At 42.3% G+C, this 23,520-nt stretch overlaps 1 protein-coding gene across 4 annotated transcripts in view; it reads left to right on the top strand.

Annotated features, from left to right (window-relative positions):
• The window catches only part of LOC139567039 (phosphofurin acidic cluster sorting protein 2-like), a 97,881-nt gene that overhangs the window by 36,726 nt on the left and 37,635 nt on the right, over positions 1-23,520 (top strand). For all 4 annotated transcript variants that reach the window (XM_071388464.1, XM_071388465.1, XM_071388463.1 and 1 more), the window contains exons 2-8: positions 10,243-10,330; positions 16,588-16,677; positions 17,021-17,146; positions 19,185-19,347; positions 20,775-20,866; positions 21,224-21,307; positions 23,403-23,462. In XM_071388464.1, the coding sequence (XP_071244565.1) occupies positions 10,243-10,330; positions 16,588-16,677; positions 17,021-17,146; positions 19,185-19,347; positions 20,775-20,866; positions 21,224-21,307; positions 23,403-23,462 (703 nt within the window). The remainder of the gene's footprint in view (positions 1-10,242; positions 10,331-16,587; positions 16,678-17,020; positions 17,147-19,184; positions 19,348-20,774; positions 20,867-21,223; positions 21,308-23,402; positions 23,463-23,520) is intronic.

The following is a 23,520-nucleotide window of genomic DNA, read 5'->3' as shown; positions in this document are numbered from 1 at the left end:
GGATATGGTGCAAAATCCTAATTTAGTTTTATGCTGCGTCATCGGAGGTAGTCAATTTATTGACATACTATAGTCAATCGTCTTAGACGGCTTCCCACTTTTGAATATTTCAATGTAACCACTTGAAATCACAGCAAGTAGGAGGCGATCAATGGTAAAGCCTTGGGAAATACTGAGGCAATTGTTACTCACAGGGTAGGTTGATTACAGCCACAACATAATATAAAGGCAGAACAATAACACAATCGTGGCTGCAGATTTCACCGACATCTAAAAGTAGAATTCTACCAATTCGACGTCCAATTCTCTTCCTGGCGGGAGGCGAGGAGATTAGGAGCCGTGTGTTTTTGTGTCCCTGTTTTGATGCTGAAATGGGACGAGCTAGACCAATCATAGTTAATCTTCTTAAAGCCTTGAACAACTCGGTCAGGAGGCAACCTGCTTCTCTCTTTGTGTGTCAAGGCCCTTAGAGAGATTAGCAACTTTACAGACAATATATTGGGTCATGATCAAAGGCAGAAAGAAATTATAGAATATTTTGGTAGCTACGATTTTCAGGTCAAACCTATGAGAGGATTGCAGAAATGTCCTCTTGACATTTGTCCCCTCTTCTTCAGTACAGTTGGGTGATGATGTGTGTGCTTCATTCTGTCATATCGTTGCCTGTACGTGTGTATTTTACTCCATATTCTGACCATGCATAGAATATTTTGGGAGCTATGATTTCAGGTCAAACCTACATATGAGCACAGTTGTGTGATGATTTGTGTTCTTAATTCTGTCAAATGATTGCCTATACAAGTGTCTGTGTGTGTGTTTTACTCCATATTCTGACCATGCGTAAGCTTAATACAGTATGTTCTAACTCTGTTTTATTTCTCCTTGAGACTCCCTTGGGGTACAGAGAAGGGTCAGCAAACACACTCCGAGCTGCTTTTTCAGCCAATCAAAACCCTCCTCCCACATCCTTCCAGTATTATTAGCCAATCACAAACCTCTTCCACATGTCATCTGCCAATCACAAACCTCCTCACATCCCCTCACGTCCTTCCATTATTTATAGCACCCCCCTCTAGTAAAAAGACCTATGTGCACAATGTATGAATGGGCCACAAAGAGACGGTGTGTGTGTGTGTGTGTGTGTGTGTGTGTGTGTGTGTGTGTGTGTGTGTGTGTGTGTGTGTGTGTGTGTGTGTGTGTGTGTGTGTGTGTGTGTGTGTGTGTGTGTGTGTGTGTGTGTGTGTGTGTGTGTGTGTGTGTGTGTGTGTGTGTGTGTGTGTGTGTGTGTGTGTGCGCATGCGCGTGCATTTGTGTTTTATTTCATAGAGCTAGCATGGATATGTGTACGTGGGTGACAGATCACTTCAACCAGTACCTTGTGTTCCGACTGCTCTGAACGCCCTTTCTCTTTTCTGTAACTCTGTGGTGCGACTTGGGGGAATACAGTAGTGAGGAGCAATTCTGCCACGGTCCTTCAATGTCACACACGGCTCGGTTAATCCAAGAGCATCGCGGTGCTTTCAAGGGTCAGGGGTGTTTTTCATTTGTGTGTGTGCATATGAGTGCGTGTGTGTGGTGTACTTGTGGCTGTGTGTGTTTGCACAAGGTCAGGGATGTCACTCATTCACTGAGCCAAATGCTGGGGGAAATACTACATTGACAAGAACCACATATAATGCATTGTAAAATTAAATACTATAGAACTCCATTAATGGCTTCATACAAGTCCATATATTCAGAAACACGTGACTTTATCTGTGTGTATTGGGTTTTATGGCAGGCTCACTGTCTTTGTGCAGCCATACTGCACAGAGACATAAGGGCTGAGTTCAAGCCTGCTGCATTTACCTTACCTTTCACTTTAGCTGTAATTGACGTTTTCCAAAGAGGAAGCATAGATAATGTGTTGTTACTGTTACGATGAGAGTACAACATAATAGCATAAGAAAGGGTAGATGAGACTACAGTGCAGTATAATGCAGAACTAAGATGGGTCGATACAGAACCTTGCGCTTCAGACGGAAAAGGTTCAATACAGCAGCGTTTCTCAATCCATTATTTCTCTCACCCACATATGACACACACACACAGTAATTAAGTACAGCTTTTAGTTTTCCCGTTAACCCACAAACTTTTCACCGGGGACAGAGACACTATCACTACCTGGGATAAGCCCTAATATCTGGCCTTCTTTCTGCCCTGATGCCACACCTTATCCCCCGTTAACAACCTTCTACCTTTTAATAACTGCTGTTAAGCCCTAATATCTGGCCTTCTTTCTGCCCTGATGCCACACCTTATCCCCCGTTAACAACCTTCTACCTTTAATAACTGATGTTGAGCATTATTAGTAGTTCTGCTAATAACTGATGTGGGATCACCTCTCCCTACCCTAATTATTTACCTTTGAGTTGTTCAGTCTTAACATTCTACTGCAGTGGGCTAAATCAGGGTCACACAGTGTGTTTCTTGGTAGTCTTAAACAAATCTACTTTGAAACAAAAGACACCTCACACACATGGTTATGGGCTTAACAATAAGAAGACACGTGTAACATATAGAGATGAAATGCGTACAATTTAGAGTTTGCATCCCGATATTACACTTTAAATACATCACAGAAAACTGAAATGAAACAGTTTGACACAAACACCGGATTTGTATTGTTTTTATTAATTAGGAAATAATGAAAAATATGAATAACATTCCACCCGTGAGGCCACGAGGTAATTTGACTGCAGGAAAGGGCTACAAACTACTGATGTTGTCACGGCCGATGCTGGAAGAAGACCCAAGGTGCAGCGTTGTGAGCGTACATTTTCCTCTTTATTTAAAATGTCGCCAACAAAACAACAAACACAAGAAACACGACCGTGAAGCTTAAGGGCTATAGTGCCACAAACAAAGACAACTACCCACCACGAAAGGAGGGGAAAAGGGCTACCTAAGTATGGTTCCCAATCAGAGACAACGATAGACAGCTGTCCCTGATTGAGAACCATACCCGGCCAAAACGTAGAAACACAAAATCATAGAAAACATAGAATGCCCACCCCAAATCACACCCTGACCAAACCAAATAGAGACATAAAAATGCTCTCTAAGGTCAGGGCGTGACAGATGTGGGGTCAGCATTGGCCTCAATCTGTCCTCCCAAGTTTTGTGGCCACACAAATAGTCTGGGAAGCCATTGATGTTCAGGAGTTTTATGGCTTGGTGGTAGAAGCTGTTTTGAAGCCTCTTGGAACTAGACTCCGGTACCACTTGCCGTGCGGTAGCAGAGAGAGCAGTCTATGACAAGGGTGGCTGAAGTCTGACAATTTTAGGGCCTTCCTCTGACACCGCCTGGTATAGACTTCCTAGATCGCAGGAAGCTTGGCCCTTTGAGTATCTGAGGACCCATGCCAAATCTTTTCAGTCTCCTGAGGGGGAATAGGTTTTGTCGTGCCCTCTTCACGACTGTCTTGGTATGCTCGAACCATCTTAGTTTGTTGGGGATGTGGACGCCAAGGAACTTGACGCTCTCAACCTGCTCCACTACAGCCCCGTCGATGAGAATGGGGACGTGCTCGGTCCTCCTTTTCCTTTCTTGATCACGTTGAGGGAGAGGTTGTTGTCCTTGGATCAAGAGCCTTGCTGTCTAATATAACGTGTTGTGTGTTCAGCCATCTGTGAAGTAGCATTTTTGAGTTGTGTGTAACTTTATTACCTGAGATGTCTGTCCTGAAATGTTTTCAGTCAGAGACTGTATAAAATGTTCGCAATGTGCTTGTTAGCATTTAGTTTGAAAATATCTTCCCTTGTGTTCAGTGTCGGTATTACCAAATGTGGCACAAGGTCGGTATGACAATTTGGATACCGCCCAAGCCTATTGTAGGGCTCCACCAGCTGCCATGTCAATAGTCCCAAGTGCATGAATCATTCTCTTGACAAATGCAACGTGTTCCCTGTAGCTGATTGCTTAACGGTTACGCATAATCCGTCATTTTACCTCAACGCGTTTCCCCTCGTCTCCAGGGAATTGGGGTTTAGGAGCACATGCTCTTCCTGTCATGCTAATGAAACACAATTCGTCTGAGGTGCAGTTTACCGTTACACTCCCCCTGTTTGTCTTTGGGCACTGTCAGGCAGTGTGCCCAATGGTGTTCTGAGAAAATGGGTTTGGCATGAATAAAATGCTTCTCGATACAGTTCGTCATTACTAACACAGGGGGGATGTATTGAAGACTAGTAGCCCCTGTCACACAGTTGTGTCCATGTTATAGGCTGCAGATTATTGGCCGCTTGCCCAAAGAAGCATTGGACATAACGGCATTTGCTATATCCAAATTGGAACACACTTTAACAACTTTTAACTTTATCTATTTTACAGTGTAGTTACTAACCCGTAAATAATGCCAAAGTAATGCAAAAGTGTTGCCCAAGGTTGGTTTTGGATATGTAGGGTGTAGCAATGGACTATTTCTAGTCTTGTATTGGGCTACTGCTGAAGTCAAAGTGTTTGGAGAAGAGAAACCATAACAAAAGATACTGTATTTATTAAGTATCATTAAGTATCCTCATCCCCAAGGCAGCAGCTACACTTCCTGGGGTCCAGAAATATTAAGGCAGAGATACAGCTCTGGAAAAAATTAAGAGACAACTGCAAAATGATCAGTTTCACTATTTGTAGGTATGTGTTTGGGTAAAATTAACATTGTTGTTTTATTCTATAAACTACTGAAAACCTTTCTCCCAAATTCCAAATAAAAATATTGTCATTTAGAGCATTTATTGTCAGAAAATGACAACTGGTCAAAATAACCAAATAGATGCAGTGTTGTCAGACCTCGAATAATGCAAATAAAATAAGTTCATATTCATTTTTAACCGATACAATACCTATGTTGTAACTTAGGAATTGTTCAGAAATCAATATTTGGTGGAATAACCCTGATTTTCAATCACAGCTTTCATGCGTCTTGGCATGCTCTCCACTGCCCTAACCCATCTGGACAAGAGGAATACTTATGTAAGAATGCTGTTCATTGACTATAGCTCAGCATTTAACGCCATAGTACCTTCCAAACTCGTCATTAAGCTTGAGACCCTGGGTCTCGACCCGACCCTGTGCAACTGGGTCCTGGACTATCTGACGGTCCGTCCCCAGGTGGTGAGGGTAGGAAACAACATCCCCCCCCGCTGATCCTCAACACTAGGGCCCCACAAGGGTGCGTTCTCAGCCCTCTCCTGTACTCCCTCTTCACCCATGACTGCGTGGCCATGCATGCCTCCAACTCAATCATCAAGTTTGCAGACGACACTGCAGTGGGAGGCTTGATTACCAACAACGACGAGACGGCCTACAGGGAGGAGGTGAGGGCCCTCGGAAAATAACCTCACACTCAACGTCAACAAAACAAAGGAGATGATCGTGGACTTCAGGAAACAGCAGAGGGCGCACCCCCCTATCCACATCGACGAGACAGTAGTGGAGAAGATGGAAAGTTTTAAGTTCCTCGGCGTACACATCACATACAAACTGAATTGGTCCACCCACACAGACAGGGTGGTGAAGAAGGCGCAAACAGAGCCTCTTCAACCTCATGAGGCTGAAGAAATTTGTCTTGTCACCGAAAACACGCAGACTTTTACAGGTGCACAATCGAGAGCATCTTGTCGGGCTGTATCACCGCCTGGTACGGCAAATGCTCCGCCCACAACCGTAAGGCTCTCCAGAGGGTAGTGCGGTCTGCGCAACGCATCACCGGGTGCAAACTACCTGCCCCCCTGGACACCTACACCACCCGATGTCAGAGGAAGGCGAAAAAGATCATCAAGGACAACAACCACCCAAGCCACTGCCTGTTCACCCCGCTATCATCCAGAAGGCGAGGTCAGTACAGGTGCATCAAAGCTGGGACCGAGAGACCGAAGCTGTTTTTTAATCTCAAGGCCATCCGACTGTTTAACACCCATCACTAACATTGAGTGGCTGCTGCCAACATACTGACTCAAATCTCTAGCCACTTTAATAATGGGATGTAATAAATGTATCACTAGTCACTTTAAACAATGCCACTTTTATATAATGATTACATACCCTATGTTACTCATCTCATATGTATATACTGTACTCTACACCATCTACTGCATCTTGCCTATGCCGCACGGCCATCGCTCATCCATATATCTATATGTACATATTCTTATTCATCCCTTACATTTGTGTGTGTATAAGATAGTTGTTGGGAAATTGTTAGATTACTTGTCAGATATTACTGCATGGTCGGAACTAGAAGCACAAGCATTTCGCTACACTCACATTAACATCTGCTTACCTTGTGTATGTGACCAATAACATTTTATTTTATTTGACCAGTCTTTCACATTGATGTTGGTGACTTTATGCCACTACTGGCACAAAAATTCAAGTAGCTCGGCTTTGTTTGATGGCTTGTGACCATTCATCTTCCTCTTGATCACATTCCATTTTCAATGGGGATCAGGTCTGGAAATTGGCCTGGCCATGACAAGGTCTTGATCTGGTGGTCCTCCATCCACACTTTGATTGACCTGGCTGTGTGGCATGGAGCATTGTCCTGCTGGAAAAACCAATCCTCAGAGTTGGGGAATGTTGTCAGAGCAGGAGGGAGCAAGTTTTTGTACGTGGCTCGATTCATGCCTTCACAAAGACAAATCTGCCCAATCCCAGCCTTAATGACGCACCCCCAAATCATCACCAAATTTCACAGTGGGTGCGAGACCTGGAGAGGCCTACAAGCCACAGTGTCTCGCACCCACTGTGACATTTGGTGGAGGAGCTTTCAAGACGCATGAAAGCCACGAAAGGGTTATTCCACCAAATATGAATTTCTGAACTCTTCCTAAGTTAAACCATTAGTATTGTGTTTAAAAATGAATAGGAACTTATTTTCTTTGCATTATTTGAGGTCTGACAACACTGCATATTTTTTGTTATTTTGACCAGTTGTCATTTTCTGCAAATAAATGCTCTAAATTACAATATTTTTATTTGGAATTTGGGAGAAATGTTCAGTAGTTTACACATGCCTATAAATAGTAAAACCAGAGAAACTGATCATTTTGCAGTGGTCTCTTAATTTTTTCCAGAGATTAAAATGCAGATTAAAATATTACATTACATTTCATAACACTTTTCACAACACATTAAGTGTGTTCCCTGTGTGTTTAATCCAACAAGAACTATTTTGTTCGCACAATATCCCCAGCAAATATGCCATTTTAGCAGATCAGCTTTGAGGCTTGCAACATAAGCATTGCTTTACTGCACTGTGATAGATTTTTATTTTAAGTACTTTGCTTCCTCTTTCAAAATGTTGTTTAGTGAATCATCGCAAATTATTTTGGTAGCATTTCTATTTGATGAATTTTCCCCCATATTCCATCCAGTTCGCTTTATTTAATAATATACTTCACTTGATCTTTCTTGAATATGTTCCTCTAACTTATTCTGTGCCTCTATGGTACTGTGATAGTTTTAGTCTACTGCAGTGAGTGAGTATTTCCTGTAAATATACTGAATCTCTTTCGCATGGCCTCAAATGACTGGACATTCAAACAATCTCCCTCCCCCTAGCCCTCTCTTTTCATCTCTCTGTCCATCCACCCCTCTCGTCGCTCTCTGCCTCTCTCTCTCTCGCTCTCTCTGCCTCTCTCTCTCTGCCTCTGTCCTTCCGATGAATGGCCAGTACAGAATGCATTCAATCAGGTGGTCTGGCTTTGTGCTGAGTTAGCGCAAAGTTTCTTCCGTCACTGCGTCTGAACATTCCAGACCCTTTGTGTCCAAGTGTGTTTGTGTGCATCTCTTTGGGTGCGTTTGTGTATTTGTGTTTTGTATGGTCTGTGTGCGTGCGCTGTCAGTACTGGATGTTGAATTGGCCTGTTTGTGTTTGCCTGTCAACTAACACTCCAGACAAGTCAGAATTCTCAAAGACAGACTGTGACCACAACTTCCCCTCGGTTGTGTGTGTGTGTGGGGGGGTAGCTGTGTGTGGGTCCGAGGATGTGTGTTTATTTTAGTGTAAGTCTGTCGAAAGTGCTTGCATTTCCATTGTATTGTTTTTGTGCATGTGTATGTGTTGGAGTAAGGGTCTGTAGTCATGGGGAATTGGAACGTGAATGTGTTTCTACTTTGCTGACCAAGGTTGCCACCCCATCACAGAGAGTGTGAGAGTGAAAAGGGGAGAGAAAACACATTCATTCAACCCCAGCTCTACTTTCTCCTCCAAATGCACTAGAATGGAAGAATAGGAGCCGTCTCTAGCTTCCTGTATGACTCGCACTCTGGCAATGCAGTACTTCCATAAAGGCTACATCCCAAATGGCACCTTTTCCCCTATTTAGTGCACTACTTTTGACCAGGGCCCCATGGTCCACTTTAGAGAATAGGGTGCCATTTGGGGAAAGTTAGTCTGGGGGGAAAAGGAAGAGCTCAGGGCCACTGTGGGATTTGAATGAAGCTCACAGCAGCGCTCGTATTCAGGTCTGAACTGACAATATCTGTTTTGTTTCCTACTTTTCTGTCATGTTTTCATGTTCTGCCTGCGTACATTGGTTTCACGGTCTCCTGACCGAAGACCTATTGTGTTTTGAAATGTTGTAATTATTCAAATGATCTCACTTCGGAGCATGTGTGCAGATTTTTATTTTTTTTGCTACCTTGTTTTCATACGTTGAGGTTTAGTTTTTTGGGGGGTCGTGTTAATGTTGCTGGACTCGCCAACAATGTATTTTTTTATTTCCTCATGGATAGGGCTTTTCAACCAATAATCAACAATCAGGCACGAGCGCCTAAGTCTATTGGATGAGTCATGTTCACACAAGTTAAGTCCTCCAAATTTTGCCAGTACCCACTTTTAATAAAGCCTGAAAAGATTTATTAGCAATATAAAACATTCAAAATCCTATACATTATAGGCATTTTTTATCATTTGTAAGTTCAAAATAGGGATTCATAACCATTCATTAACGAACAGTATTATATTGTAATAAGCCTATGTAAGCCAACGATCCAAGAGCATATCCTCTCCTTGAGCCGTTAGATTAATGACGGAGAACTAATTAGGTCTCAATACAGTGTTCGACACTGCTAAAACAGTCGCATTGTTTGACTTGGCAGTGCGACACACATGTTTAATTGATTGCAAGGGTGCCAGGGCAAAAAATGGACTTGGCCACGTTAGTTTTCGGCTCAGAATTAGCTTTTTTATTTTTGATTATCATGATTTATTCAAACAGTAATGTGCAATTTATCAGAAACATTTTTTCTTTCTGAAGAGGAAACAACAGCGTGGGAATAACCCCTGTCTGTGTGTTCAGCGCGGGTAGGGCCTATGTCTACCACTTTGTGTAGCCTTTAGCGACGCTAATGATCGCCTAAACGTCTTAGAGTAGATGGAAATGCAATTAAAAGGTAACTACAAGGTAGCCATTACTACCTGGCAGGATCGTGATTATTTGCTTCAATCCAGTGGTCATTTGTTTGGAAAACTCCTTCATAAGTGTACTACAGACATAGGCACCGTGTCCACGAGCTAAGCTTCCCCTAAAGTAATTGAATTAAATTGCCAAAATTATATAGCCTATAGCCCCTCCTGTCTATACAAAAAATTATTCAAAATATGCTACTAGATCAAAAAGCATGATTTGGCCACAGATGATCATTGGCTTCTTAAAAAAAAATACAGCTGTGGACTGTTTAAATTGCCTGGTTTTAATGTCTATGCATTAAATTATAATCCAGACTGTGTGGAAAATGATTTAAGACTGAGACTCTCTCCTTTACAACCCAACATTGCAGAGTTGTGTGCATCCTTTCAAGCACACCCATCTCATTGACCTGTGGTGAGTTATTCACAATGTTTGATGAACAAATAAGATGTAAGATGGCAAAATAAAGAGCAAAATGATTGATTATTATTATTTGTGCCCTGGTCCTATAAGAGCTCTTTGTCGCTTCCCACGAGCCGGTTTGTGACAAACTCACACTCATTCTTATGTTTAATAAATGTATCGAATAGTGTGTGTGTGTGTGTGGCAGGCTAACAATGATGGCAAAAAACAACAGTTGAGAGTGCTCTGACCCTGGTGCTAGAGGGAGTACGCAGCTGGAGGTTGAGCGTTTTGAAGGGGTACGGGACTATAAAAAGTTTGGGAACCACTGATCTAAATGAATGAAACTAAATGAAATCCCTTCCATGTCTCCCCTGTTGACCACAGATTGTGCAGCCTGACCCTCAAGAAGCTGATTGTCCTCAAAGAATTGGACCGGGAGCTTAGCTCAGTGGTGATAGCTGTCAAAATACAGGTGAGTCCAGGTTAAGAAGATTATGACGATTTTAAGTAACGCGCTTCGGATTGTATTAGTATCAAATGGAGTGTCCATACAAACACAGGAACTTGGATTGCTGTTGACCATTGAAGTCTTGTGTTGTGGGATGGTTTGGTGACAACTGTTTGCATCAATTGACTGATAATATATTCTGAAATAAACAACACAAAATCAAAGGACTATATCAAGGTCAATACTAATAGTCAATTTACTCAAATATGGAAATAACTAACAAAAGCTAATGGCCAACATCGGAAATATTTTCCACTTCTCTGTGGTCCTCCTTACAAGCTATTTCTGAAGCCATGGCATATATTTTGTACGTCCTTTATTTCATGCATCTTGGCAGAATTGCGACTTAGCCACATACTTTTCCTTTCACACCTAACAACCTCCCCCAGAATCTCTCCTTCCACTAAGCTCAATAGTCTGAGGACTGCCCGAGCGGTTACCAAGGTGACGGCTTGTTCGATAGGTACAGAGAGAAAATTGAAAAATAATACAGTTATGTCCGACCGTTACTTGGGGCACTGTGCATTCTAAAGTAGTCGCTTTGGCCCGCGGTACTGCCCAGTGCTCGCGTATTGCTCAGGGTTCTGTGCAATCTGAGAGAGAGAGAGAGAGAGAGAGCATTGTGTGGTTGAACTGTGTTCTTTCTGTTCTCTCTAATTACTGGTGGTAAATTCACTGGTCATTTTCACTATGCACTACATGAGTATTGAGAGGTAGATTATCAAAAATCTTTGCAATAATTTTATATACTGTAAATGGCAAGCTTAACTTTCAGATACACGCAGAGATCTGACATTTTACTACATTGGTTGGATTGATTTGTCAATACATAAATAAATTGCACTTTAATCTAAGAGGGGCCCAACAGGTCTGAACATTTTTGACATGGTCACTGGTGTTTGTGAAGGAAGACAAACCTCAAGAGATTTTAAACTTGTCAGCATGACAGTTACAGTTCACCAGGTGCTAGAAAACCTTCGGTGGCTGTTCCCTATCAGACCCTGAAGTGTCAGTCAATATTGCCCACCGCTGCGCTGTCCTCAAGTAACTCTGTACTTCAGCGTATTTCTGAGAACACTATTCAGAAACTATTCCTTTCTTCCTGTGTTGATTGTGATGGCTAGCTAGCGCCTGTCTCAGCCGCCTACCTGCCACTTGTCAGAAAAGTGACTTAAATGGCCACATCTGATGACAGCATGTTGAGCAGCAACACAAAAGAACCGAAAGTTGCGGAGTAGGCAGGAGTTAAGACGGGTCTCGACTGCTCTGTATTCCCCATTTGACAGGAGGGAAAAGAGTGCGGAAAATTTCTGTTCTTGGGTCACTCTGTATCTCTAGCTACTGAACTCAGAAGATTGTGGCGGTTTTGTTCCGTATGTTAAAACACGATAATGCGTACTTGTTTTTGGACCTTTCAGTTTTTTGGAACGCCTTCAGAAATGAGTTAATTCTATTGTCATTGAGCTAGCCAATAGCTTTGGTTGCAGACGTGTCTGAAGCCGACACCTACCTACGCACTTAGTTGTCAGGACCCATGGGGCTACTCTTGGAAGCCACATGTCTCTTCTTCCTGCTCTAGTATCAATTAGCATTCATTTCTTGAAGTAGCTAGCACACCTTTTTAGCCGAGTCACCATGAGAGGAATGCATGTCAGAACACAGATTTTTCCATTTGTTTTTTATTTTCCTCACAAACTTTCCTTCTCCCTTTCGTCTCTAAAGACTGAATGTATTGTGATGCTTCATCACTTCATCACTCTGCTGGTCCATTTTAGTACAGCTGTGTGCGACAGCTCATTAGACGCTCGTTAGATGCTGACTGCTGCTGTTGTCTTGTTAGCAATTAGCCTGTTGCATTTACAGTCAATTACTTTTGGATGTGAAGCTAGCCTCCCACAAGAAGACTAAACAGTCAGCATGGAGAGTTAGTGAAGCGCTAACTGACCGTGATAGAAAGAAAATAAGCTTTTGCCCCAATTTTTTTCCTGCATGTCACTAGCCGTGTCCTAATTCTGGCTTGCCTACTACTTACTTAAACTGCATACATATTAATCGTACTACGTACTATTTAGCACGTACTGTTTAGAATGCTGTAGTATGCCACGGCCGCAAGTGCACCTGGGAACTCGGAAACAAAATGAGCTCAGACTGGGGAAAATCGTGACATTGGTGATCTTCAGCTCTAGTAGGATGCCGAGTTTCATCTGAGTTGGATGACTGTTCAAAAATACTTTTCCCAGTCGGAGCATTTTTTTTCTTCCGATTTCCCTGTTGTCTTGAATGCACCAACAGTTATGGCTTCGCATATGAACCGGAAAGGATTGTCTGTAGCTCCACCCAGTGATCTTTCACTACAGCGGAGTGCCAGAGTGTTGTTAGCTAAGTAGCATTTGGAAAAACGTTTTTTGGAATTCGTAATTGGCCGATATTGGCTAAAAATGCCAACATTGGTATCGGCCCGATGTCTAGTTTAACGCCAATGTGCAAAACTGATATCAAAGCTGACGTGCATACCTATATAAACGTAGGTACATGGCGTGCATGTAGAGCTACACGTGCAACACAGCATTCCTAACCTAGCCCAGAATGTCTGCTGAGTGGATCGAGTGGTCAACAAGTCGAGCAGTCATTTGAAAGAGTAAGAACATTTCAGCGAGACGATTCAAAAGGGAAATCCATTAAAGCCAAGATAATGGAATTCATTGCCCTTGACAATCAACCATTCTCTGTCGTGGGTGATGTTGGCTTTTGCCGACTGGTCGAACACCGGTACACACGGTGCGCTATTTTTCAGATGTTGCCCTACCGCAGTTACACAGTGATGGCGTCACTGCAATTAGCTTCATGACTGACATTTGGACCAGCGATATCAGCCCCATGAGCATGCTGAGTCTGACAGCACAGTGGGTCGTCGAGGATTTCGTACTGAGGAAAGTCGTATTGCATGCTCATGAATGTGCTGGTTGTCATACCGCTGCTGCCATTTCAATGGCATTTGAGAACATGTTTGAAACATGAACACACTAGCTAGCTCCAGTCGAACAACTGACACAAAATATATGATCATCGACTGCTCCTGCAGCAGGCGTGATACCCTCTGTCCTGGCATTGAAAACGCCTGCTCAACAAAACTGCCGACACAGGCTCTGAACAAGCGATTCGGTGGCATTCTCTTTACTGTGTCGCCACCATGCTCGATGCCATGTACAAGGACCGCTACTTCGATGCAGACAAGAAACAGGGTTTACGTGAAATGTTGCATACACAGCTGGACAAGATGGAAACAGTGCGCACCGAGGAAGAGAGGCCACGGACAAACGAGCTGAAACTTCACTGCTTGACCTGTGTGAGGAAATCCGGGTTGAGAATGAAACGACTGAACAAATGAACAACGAAACAGCACAGTAAGTAAGTGACAGAAATAGGTTTTGATCATGTTTTACTGGTAATGGGGACATACGTAAATGCCAACAATAACTTTTTGGTCAGTGTGGTGTGTGTTACCTTTATTTAACGAGGCAAGTCAGTTAAGAACAACTTCTTATTTACAATGACGGCCAATCCCAGACGACGCTGGGCCAATTGTACGCCGCCCTACGGGACTCCCAATCACGGCCGAATGTGTTACAGCCTGGATTCGAACCAGGGACTGTAGTGACGCCTCTTGCACTGAGATGCAGTGCCTTAGACCGCTGTGTCTGTGTGTGTTAACTATTTAACTGTACTAGAATGCTTAAAAGGCCGCAAAATGTTTTTATTTCGGTTATCGGTATCGATTATTTGGGGCAAGGAAATATCGGAACGTAATATCGGTGCATCACTAATTTGGAGTAAACTCGAGTTAACTGTAGGCCTAAGCATGCATCAATTGAAGAGTCACCTGAAGCTTGAGAGGAATGGGGAGATGCAGTAGAGGAATGATGCAGAGAGCTCGTAATGAGGGCGACTGGCTAGCTACTACTCTGAACTGTGTGTGGTGAGCTTTCTGGTGGCCAGAGCTGCTGAGGAATCACGCAAGTGGATGTCAGACATTGTGACGGAGAAGTCCAGTGGCTACACGACTCGGGCTGGTTCCCAGAGTAGCCCTCAACAAGATCATCACCAGACTCCGTCTTCATCAACCATATCCCTAACCACCTTCTTCTGATCAAGCCAGCACTCAAAGACTTGGCCTCTATTAGTTGATCTAGCCAACTATAGCTAGGCTACTAATGATAATGTATTGCACCTGCAATAACATAGCTCAGATGTGCGACATCATTTTATGTTGAAAGTATAACAGTAGATGTACTGATTTTGTATTATTACAAACAAGAAACACTTTTAAATGAGAACAGAAATCCACTTTGGGTTTATAAAAAGGACATCACCAAAAATGCTACTAAATGAATATCTATAAATAAAATGTATACAAAATACATAAATCTACTGCTTAATCAAATCAAATTTTCTTGGTCCCGTACACAGACTTGCAAATGTTATCGCAGGTGCTGCCAAATGCTTGTGTTTCTAGCTTCAACAGTGCAGTAATACTTTGCAATACAAAACAATACACACATAATCCAAAAAGAAAGAAATTAAGAAATATCAGAACGAGCAATGTCAGAGTCTGAAAATGCACGTACTATAAAAATGTTATATTTTGCGTCATGCGCGATCGCGTTGTTTCTCGATATTCATTGATTTCTGTAGCGCAACCCCATATCTAAGCCAAGCAATAAAGAAAGCTCTGTAGTGAATTCCCATAAAAAAACAACAGTCTCAATAGCCAGTTATTGCAGGATATCAAAGAATATGCAGTAACAACAGTATTTCAGTTCGACAAAACATTATCTATTAAAACTGTAAATGGTAAGTACAAATTCTACAGGCCCTTCCAAAGTGAAAGTGCAGGGGTAAACTTACAAAAGATTTCAGCGATGAACATGAGTAACCACATAAATTGCATAATGTAGCATTTTTGCATGTATAATCGATATGAAATGACCAATATTAAGATACCAGCTAGATGTTTTGTGAAAGACACCCTGTTTTTGTAATTTTGTGATGTATTGTTGTTGCATTTCTGTGCATCTTGGGACAGTATAAAAGTTAAATGAAAGACGCTTACTAGAAATGTTTACTAAAATAGGTTTCAGTAAAAAGAGAAAATTTTACAAAAATGTTTACATTTAAAAAAGATGCATGGGGAAAAATGTAATCTAACACGATCTCATTAAATTAACTGAAATTACACATCTTAATTTTCTTTCTCTTCAGTGACGACGTAAAGTCGCATATCCAAAGTTTTAGAACACCTACTCATTCAAGGGTTTTTCTTTATTTTTTACTATTTTCTACATTGTAGAATAATAGTGAAGACATCAAAACTATGAAATAACACATATGGAATCATGTAGTAACCAAAAAAAAGAAAAGTTAAATCAAAATTTATTTTATTTGAGATTCTTCAATGTAGCTACCCTTTGCCTTGATGACAGCTTTGCACACTCTTGGCGTTCTTCATATATTCATTGATTTTGGTAGCGCATCCCCAATATCTAATTGATCAGCTGTTGTCAAAACCAAAATTAGTATGACATCCAGGCATTTAAAGTATACTAGATTTTTCGAAATGTCACACCATAAAATATCATTTTTTTCGGACTCAAGTATGGGTTTCAGACACGGCCACTGATACACGACGAAAGCGAACTAGTATTGGGTGAGATGATGGAGCATGCTAGGAAAGAAATGACGTTGCCACGAGCAGAACCAGATATATTGAAATGAGCGAGATGCTCTCTCACAGTCACACACACACAGTATCTGTGCACGTGTTCGCATCACGCTGTTGACAGCGTGGTAGCGAGGGCACCAAAGAAATGCCTTATGCTTCAGCGTTCTAAGTTGTTGCGGGAAATTTATCAATTATGCTGTTTGCTTTCTGTATCTACATCACATCGCTGAGTCTTCCTTTTAAAGTGGCTGGATCAGTAGGTTACTGAGGTAGCACGCAGCTCCAAGACCCTGTCCAGAAACAACCCTTAAGTCCGAAGCATCATTGGCAAACGCTCCTTCTTTGACACGGGGATGTGTGAGTTTTAGATTTGAGTGTCTATACACGTTTCTCAGGGAAAGGAGCATTGCAAAGTCGAAGTGTTACCACCAAATGTCTTTGTTTCAGTCGCCATGACATCCCTAACTCTCTCTGTGCCTCTCTTTTAAATGTTCCTCCACAGGGCTCCAAGCGCATCTTGAGGTCCAACGAGTATGTCCTTCCTCCAGATGGACTGATGGAGACTGACCTTGAGCTAACCTTCTCACTCCAGGTAGGGCCAAGTTAACACGGCTTTCAAAACTATTATATAGTGTCAAAGAGTGATCCGTTATGTGACTGAAATACATATTTTCAATAGCCAACGGTTGATGTACAGCGCATTTTTGCTAAAGTAATGGTAGTGCCTATGTAAACATCATACCCCCTTTTTAGTTATAGTGTATTTCCCACACCTCATTTTGGCGTTCAAAGCCCATCTGAGGTGGCGGGTCTGAAGGCATCAAAGAAATGACTGACTGAAGAAAAATGTTGTCATGGCTACAGACGTGATGCAAGGTGTGATGTAACTTCCTGTAACACCTAATGTGTGTTCCGCCCTTTTCTGTCCCCCCTAGTATCCCCACTTCCTCAAAAGGGACGCCAACCGATTGCAGATCATGCTGCAGAGGAGGAAGCGATATAAAAACCGCACCATCCTGGGATATAAGACCTTAGCTGTGGGCGTCATCAATATGGCAGAGGTAAAGACAACAGCTTAATATTTGTGACAATTTATTTTTAATCACAACGCCATATGAAGTCAAACGCACGTTGCTTATCATGGGGTTATACATCCGTAACTATGGAAAACAAGGCCCATGGTGCGAATTACGGGGGAGCCCAGGGCTCAGCCCCCCTGAATGAGACGTTATCTCCTCTAAATGCAACTTAAGTCAAACTTTGTGGGGTCTCAAAAAAAATGCTAATTTAACCATTCTCCTATTAATTTAAAATGCAGTGGTAAATATGGTTTACAGTGGTAAATATGAAAATAAAATCTTCCTATGAAACGAACACCCCCACCTCTTTGTCATGGTTTAAACCACGTGTTTCCATGTGGCAGCGCTGTCCATCCAGTAGTGCTGAATTTCGGCTTCAGATGAGCTCCTTTTCGCATAGATTTTCCTTTTGTACTTAAAAAAGAAAATATATTTGTTTGCCATGCGTCCTTGAAAAAAATAGCCTTTATTCCAATGCATTTAAGTTGTCCCGACTTTTCAGGCTACAAAAAAGCTCAATTTGTCAGCAATCGCAGAATCTCATTAGGCACACTTTTTTGGTGTTTTGTAACACATGTCTATTTCCGATCATAAAATGGCGCGAGTATGTATCTACTTTTTGAAGAGATTTGTTTGACAATCAGATGAAAATATCATGACTGGTTGTGTTTATGCCACAATAAAAGGGAATTCATTTTTACAGTTTAAATTATGTCTTTATTGTTAGGCGCGTGCACTCAAAACAGGTTACGCATTACAATTTATTTGATGTTACTAATAGCAATTCGTATAATATGTTCCGAATTCAATTTTTTTGTGGTTAACATTGGCTAGGTGGCTAATGCTAATGTTTATCATAGCTAGGGGTTAGGGTTAAGGTTAGGTGAGGAGGTTGGTTAGGAGTTAAGTTAAAGGGTTAAGGTTAGGGAAGGGTTAGCTAACATGCTAAGTAGTTGCATAGTAGCTTAAAAGTAGTAAGTTGCGTTAAGTAACCTTCTGTCTTATTTAACAGTACCAAAGGTAACACATCATACTAATTTGATTTACGTATATTATGTTACGTCTAGTCTATGAGATCAGGCTGCTCTACCAGTTCCAATTCAGAATACATTTTTAGCAAGGTCTGTGCTAAATTCAAAGTTGCCAAAGCAAGAAGGAACTTATTAACTGGCCATAACAGGGAACTGTAACCGAATGCATAAAGTGAACAGAAGTGATATACAGAAACCCACTATTTGAAATTGACTGAACACAAGCCAATGTCATTATATGCACATCCGTGAACTATTCCAAACAACCACCAGCCAGCATTAAACCATGCCCCCGGATTTAGGCATGCTTCCCCATTCCTCCAATCACATTACAGGACTACCATAGCTACATTTCCTCAAGTCTCCATCCGCAATACACTCGCAATTAGTTTCACAATTCCGCCTCCGCAAACGCCTGAATAATACAGCATGCTGGGGAGAATGACAGAGAACATGTCATACTCAGTAGAGATGTGACTGTGTGAACAAAGTGCCGTCAGGCTTTGCCTTGGGTTTGAATGACAGCAGGGATTGGAGAACATTTGGGGCTTTCATTTTCGATGCAACCTGCCCCAATGATGGATGGTTAATGAAACTCCAGGGCTGCCTCTCAAATGGCACCGTATGCGATTTGGTACACAGCCTAGAGCTTAGAGCCAACGTAGAGAAGTGGGGTGGGAGTAGAGGCGTCGCTGTGATGGGGTTTCTGTCAAGGTGAGAGGCACAAATCCGATTTGGTGAGACATGAGGAAGAAAATTAAGTTTCCCCGTTTCTAAGAAAAACTGTGTGCATCAGTTGGAAGGTGCGTGTGTGTTTGCAAATTTATGAATGTGTGTGTGCCTGCATGGGCTTGTGTTTATTTGTGTGTCTGTGTGTGTGCGTCTGCATTAGCTCATGTATTTTACTCAGGTACTCATTGTTCTGTTTCAATGAACACAAAAACTCTTGTATGTCGCTCACACACTTCTCTGTCCTGATTTGGGTTTAGGTGATGCAGCATCCGACAGATGGAGCCCAGATCCTGGGTCTCCATAGCAACGTGAAGGAGGTGCCGGTGCGTGCAGCCGAGCTCAGCGTGTATTCCCTGTCCAGTCAGCCCATTGACCATGAGGACGGCAGCGGGCAGCCAGGGACCAAGGCCAAAGCCTTAGGTGGGGGACCTTGAAACCAGTGCCTGTCATTACAAGTGTTTGGCTCACATGCTGAGGAAATCTATTCATCCCGAAAACAGTTGTTTTTGCCATAATGTTATTTCATTGCATAAAGTATCCTTGTCCGAGTCTCCTGCCCTAAGGGCCGGTCTGGCTATCTCTTGTTTCTGTAGCACGAGTCAGCTTGATGTACAAGTACACCCGCTGGACTGGACGCTAGTCTATCTCAGGGCTTTTAATGGCATAATAAGTGCATATTTACATTGCACTTAGCCTGACAGTCGCGTGAGTGAAACCATTTCCTCCGCGCTTCTTAACACCCGCATCCTTAAACCAGGAAGCCAGCCACAACCAGTTTGTCGGAGGAAACACCATTCAACTGGTGACCGAGGTCAGCCTGTAGGCGTCCGGCCCGCCATAAGGAGTCGCTAGAGCATAAATGAGCCAAGTAAAGCCCCCCCGGCCAAACCCTCCCCTAACCCGGACGGCGCTGGGCCAATTGTGTGCCGCCCTATGGTACTCCCAATCACGGACGGTTGTGATGCAGCCCGGGATCGAACCCAGGTCTGTAGTGACGCCTCTAGCACTGCGATGCCTTAGACCGCTGCGCCACTCAGGAGGCCCAGGCAATTGCACATTTTAATAGACATTTGTTTCTATATTGACAACTCGTTTCCACAAAGGGCATGACACAGAATGGCTGAGGTTAACTTTTCTAAAAAAGAAATTATTTTGAAAGAAATGTATTTTGTGTAGGCTTTCAATGTCTCAATGTTTCAGTCATCCTTGTGTCACTAGAGATTTCTATACATTCACTACTTAAAAGTCTATTTACTGAAGTGCATTAAGCCCACCACAGACCCACTAATAGCCCGTGTATTTGCCTGTGTCCACAGACCACCGTTACTACCTGGGCCTATAGCCCTAACCATGACAGCTTAAGTACATTAGGACTAATGTTACTGAGGGGAAATGGAGGATATTAATCTCAGTGATTCTTAAGGCATTTACAGCCTGGCAGCCTGATGTTCCCTTAGGATCCTCGTGCTCCCAGAGCCAAAATGGATGCCCAGTAAACGATACAGATGTCAGATGCACTAATGTAAAGGAATTCCCTCTGAAACTGACAGCCTGCGCGCCAAAATGAAATCATCTGTCAAGGATGAAATATTAGCCAGATGGCCGGCAAGCTATATGAAATCTCTTGAAAAAATGTACTGAACTCACTTATTCATTCAATTTTCCCGTCCTTCAGGAAGTACGGAGTGACATTAGAGGCATTTAAACTTACTTGACCTCTTTTTAGCTCACAGCCTCTGAGTGGAGCAATGGGACATAGCCACTTAAAATCCACGCTAAATTCGCCAGAGTTTAACAGTGAGTGAATGGAGAATTGACATGTAGCTTATGTTCCTGTCTCACCCCAGATCGCTCCCCGGATATGGACAACTACTCCGAGGATGACGACGACAGCTACTCCTCGGAGCAGGAAGCTAGCGACGATGCTGTTCAACCAGTGGTGAGACACAGTACATCTTACAGTTTGCTGTTGGGATGGATCTCCAGTTCGAAATATCTGTAATGGATATTTGCAGTCACACAACCCAAAATTCACACTGTATACCAATACAGTAAATCCCTGCATACTATTTCTCCTGGGTTCTAGTTGTAGTTATAGACCAAAATGTCATTGGCTGTGTGTTTTTCAATCGATAACTCACAGAACTGCACTTTATTGTTCGAGCCGAGCATTAACATAGCTGATTCCACTAATCTTGATGATCGGGTGTGTTAGTGCTGGGCTGGAACAAAAAGGTACATTCCCATGGGTTGTAAAAACACTGCTCTCTATGACACAAAACACTCTCTTTTGTAGGACCTGTACGATGAGGATGAGGATGTGCAAAGGAAGCCAAAGAAAAACCGGAGGAAAATGATTCGTACGACATCCATGACAAGGGTAAGGATGGGGGGGAGCCTCTCTATATCAACAACTTTACAATGTGGTTGGATAAATTCATTCAAATACACATCAAACCTAGCTTGTGAGTTTATTTTAGTGCTAGAATGAGAATAGCCCCAGCATAGAGCCCTGAGCGGCCGCGCTTCTCCTCTATGCATGCCACTCAGAAGAAATGCCATTCCGCGCAGAGACGTAAGAGATTTGAACTTCACTGAGTTCGCCCTATTAGTTTGCACTATATAGATTCAAGCTTTTTCTGTGATTGTTTATTATATTAGCCCCTTTTCAATGCAACAAACCAAAACAAATCTAACTTCGCAAGATTGAGTCTGTGATTTTGTTCTAGGCAGAGCCAGAGCACAACGGAGTAGAATTCTATTGGCAGGGGTAGCCCACGAGCAGAAACGGAATAGAGCTAAGCACAGGCAAAATCTTAGAGGAAAACCGGGTTCAGTCTGCTTTCCATCAGACACTGGGAGACAAATTCACCTTTCAGCAGAAAAATAACCTAAAACACAACGCCAAATATACACTGGAGTTACCAATACGACATTGAATGTTCCTGAGTGGCCTGGTTTTCACTTAAATCGGCTTGAAAATCTATGGCCAGACTTGAAAATGACTGGCTAGCAATAATCAACAACCATCTTGACAGAGCTTGAGGGGTTTAAAAAAATAAATAATAGGCAAATGTTGTACAATCCAGGTGTACAAAGCTCTTCGAGAATTATCCAAAAAGACTCTAAGCTGTAATCACTGCCAAAGGTGATTCTGAAATGTATTTACTGGGGGGTTGAATACTTATGTAATCAATATATATTAGTTTTATTTTTCATGAATCTTTAAAAAAAATATCTTTGATATTACCAAATATTTTGTATAGATCATAAAATAAGTACCATTAATTTAATTTGAATCCCAATTTGTAGCACAACAAAATGTGGAAATGTCAAGGGGTATGAATACTTTTCTGAAGGCACTGTAAGTACAAACTACATTTTAAATGCAATACAGTTTTTCGGTCCCAATTCCTTGCTCCTGATAACTGCATGCTTAGGTTTAGTGGGTGTGCTGTCTAGAAAGTTCCAAGCCAGTGCAAATGGGTGCAGTCAACAAGTGCCGACTATAATCTCTTTAAGATGTGTCTGTGTTAGGTCTGCTCCTCAGTCTTGTTCTTTTCTGGGATGGCACAGAAGATGTCTTCAGTCTGCTAAATCCTAAATCCTTTGCTAAGCAGTAGTGACAGGAGAGTTGTCCTGGAATGAGTTCAACATCCACTTTTAGACCAAAACACTGTGCAGACTAAAACACCAACTAAGGATACAAATTAAGCAGGCACCAACACACACAAACTGAGACCTGCACATGGGAGCTGGTAACACACACACACACACACACACACACACACACACACACACACACACACACACACACACACACACACACACACACAAACATAAATCACAAATAACGCACACTATCAAATCCTTTTCCCTAGGCCCGGGTATTTGCTTCAAACGATAATCCTTGGTGTTGTTAATAATGACACGTCTGGCTCTCTCCAATGACCTAATGTGCCATTGGTGAATCATGCAACACGCCACGGTCACATAAGGTCACCGAGGTCGAAGCCACTAAGCCATGTGAACATTAACTGACTTTTAATGGTGTAGCCAAGTACACTTGAGATGCTGCCACTCTTCAGATAAGAATATTAATAGGAGTAGGGTGAAATTGTCCCTAGACATTCATTTTGGGTCAGTTTTGCATTTTCCCAATGAATGAATATTGTTAGGATTGGAGGAAGGGAAGCTTATCCTAGATCTTTACCTAGGGGATACTCCACTCCGGAGCGTAATAACATTTGGCGGTGAAAACTAGACTCAAGGTATATTGTGTTAACTTCACTGTGATTTATTGCGCTCTCAACAGCTTTGTTGGTTACACTGACATCTCTGAAAGATTAGCTTATGTCATGGCGTCAGCTAATGGGGATCATAATAAAAAATGTAGTTTGTGTAGTCTTGTTGACACCAAACTCTTTCTTTCTCTCTCCCTCTATTCCTCCCTCTATCTCACCTTCCGTTTACAGCAACCCAATTTCAAACAGAAGTTTGTGGCCCTGTTGAAGAGATTCAAAGTGACGGATGAGGTTAGTATTGCATGCTTCAACTGTTCTGTTTTATAGGAATAACAAGCTACAAGGGATT

The sequence above is a fragment of the Salvelinus alpinus genome, unplaced genomic scaffold (assembly GCF_045679555.1).
Source record: "Salvelinus alpinus unplaced genomic scaffold, SLU_Salpinus.1 scaffold_40, whole genome shotgun sequence".
NCBI lineage: Eukaryota > Metazoa > Chordata > Actinopteri > Salmoniformes > Salmonidae > Salvelinus > Salvelinus alpinus.
This window is presented reverse-complemented; position numbering and strand designations above follow the sequence as displayed.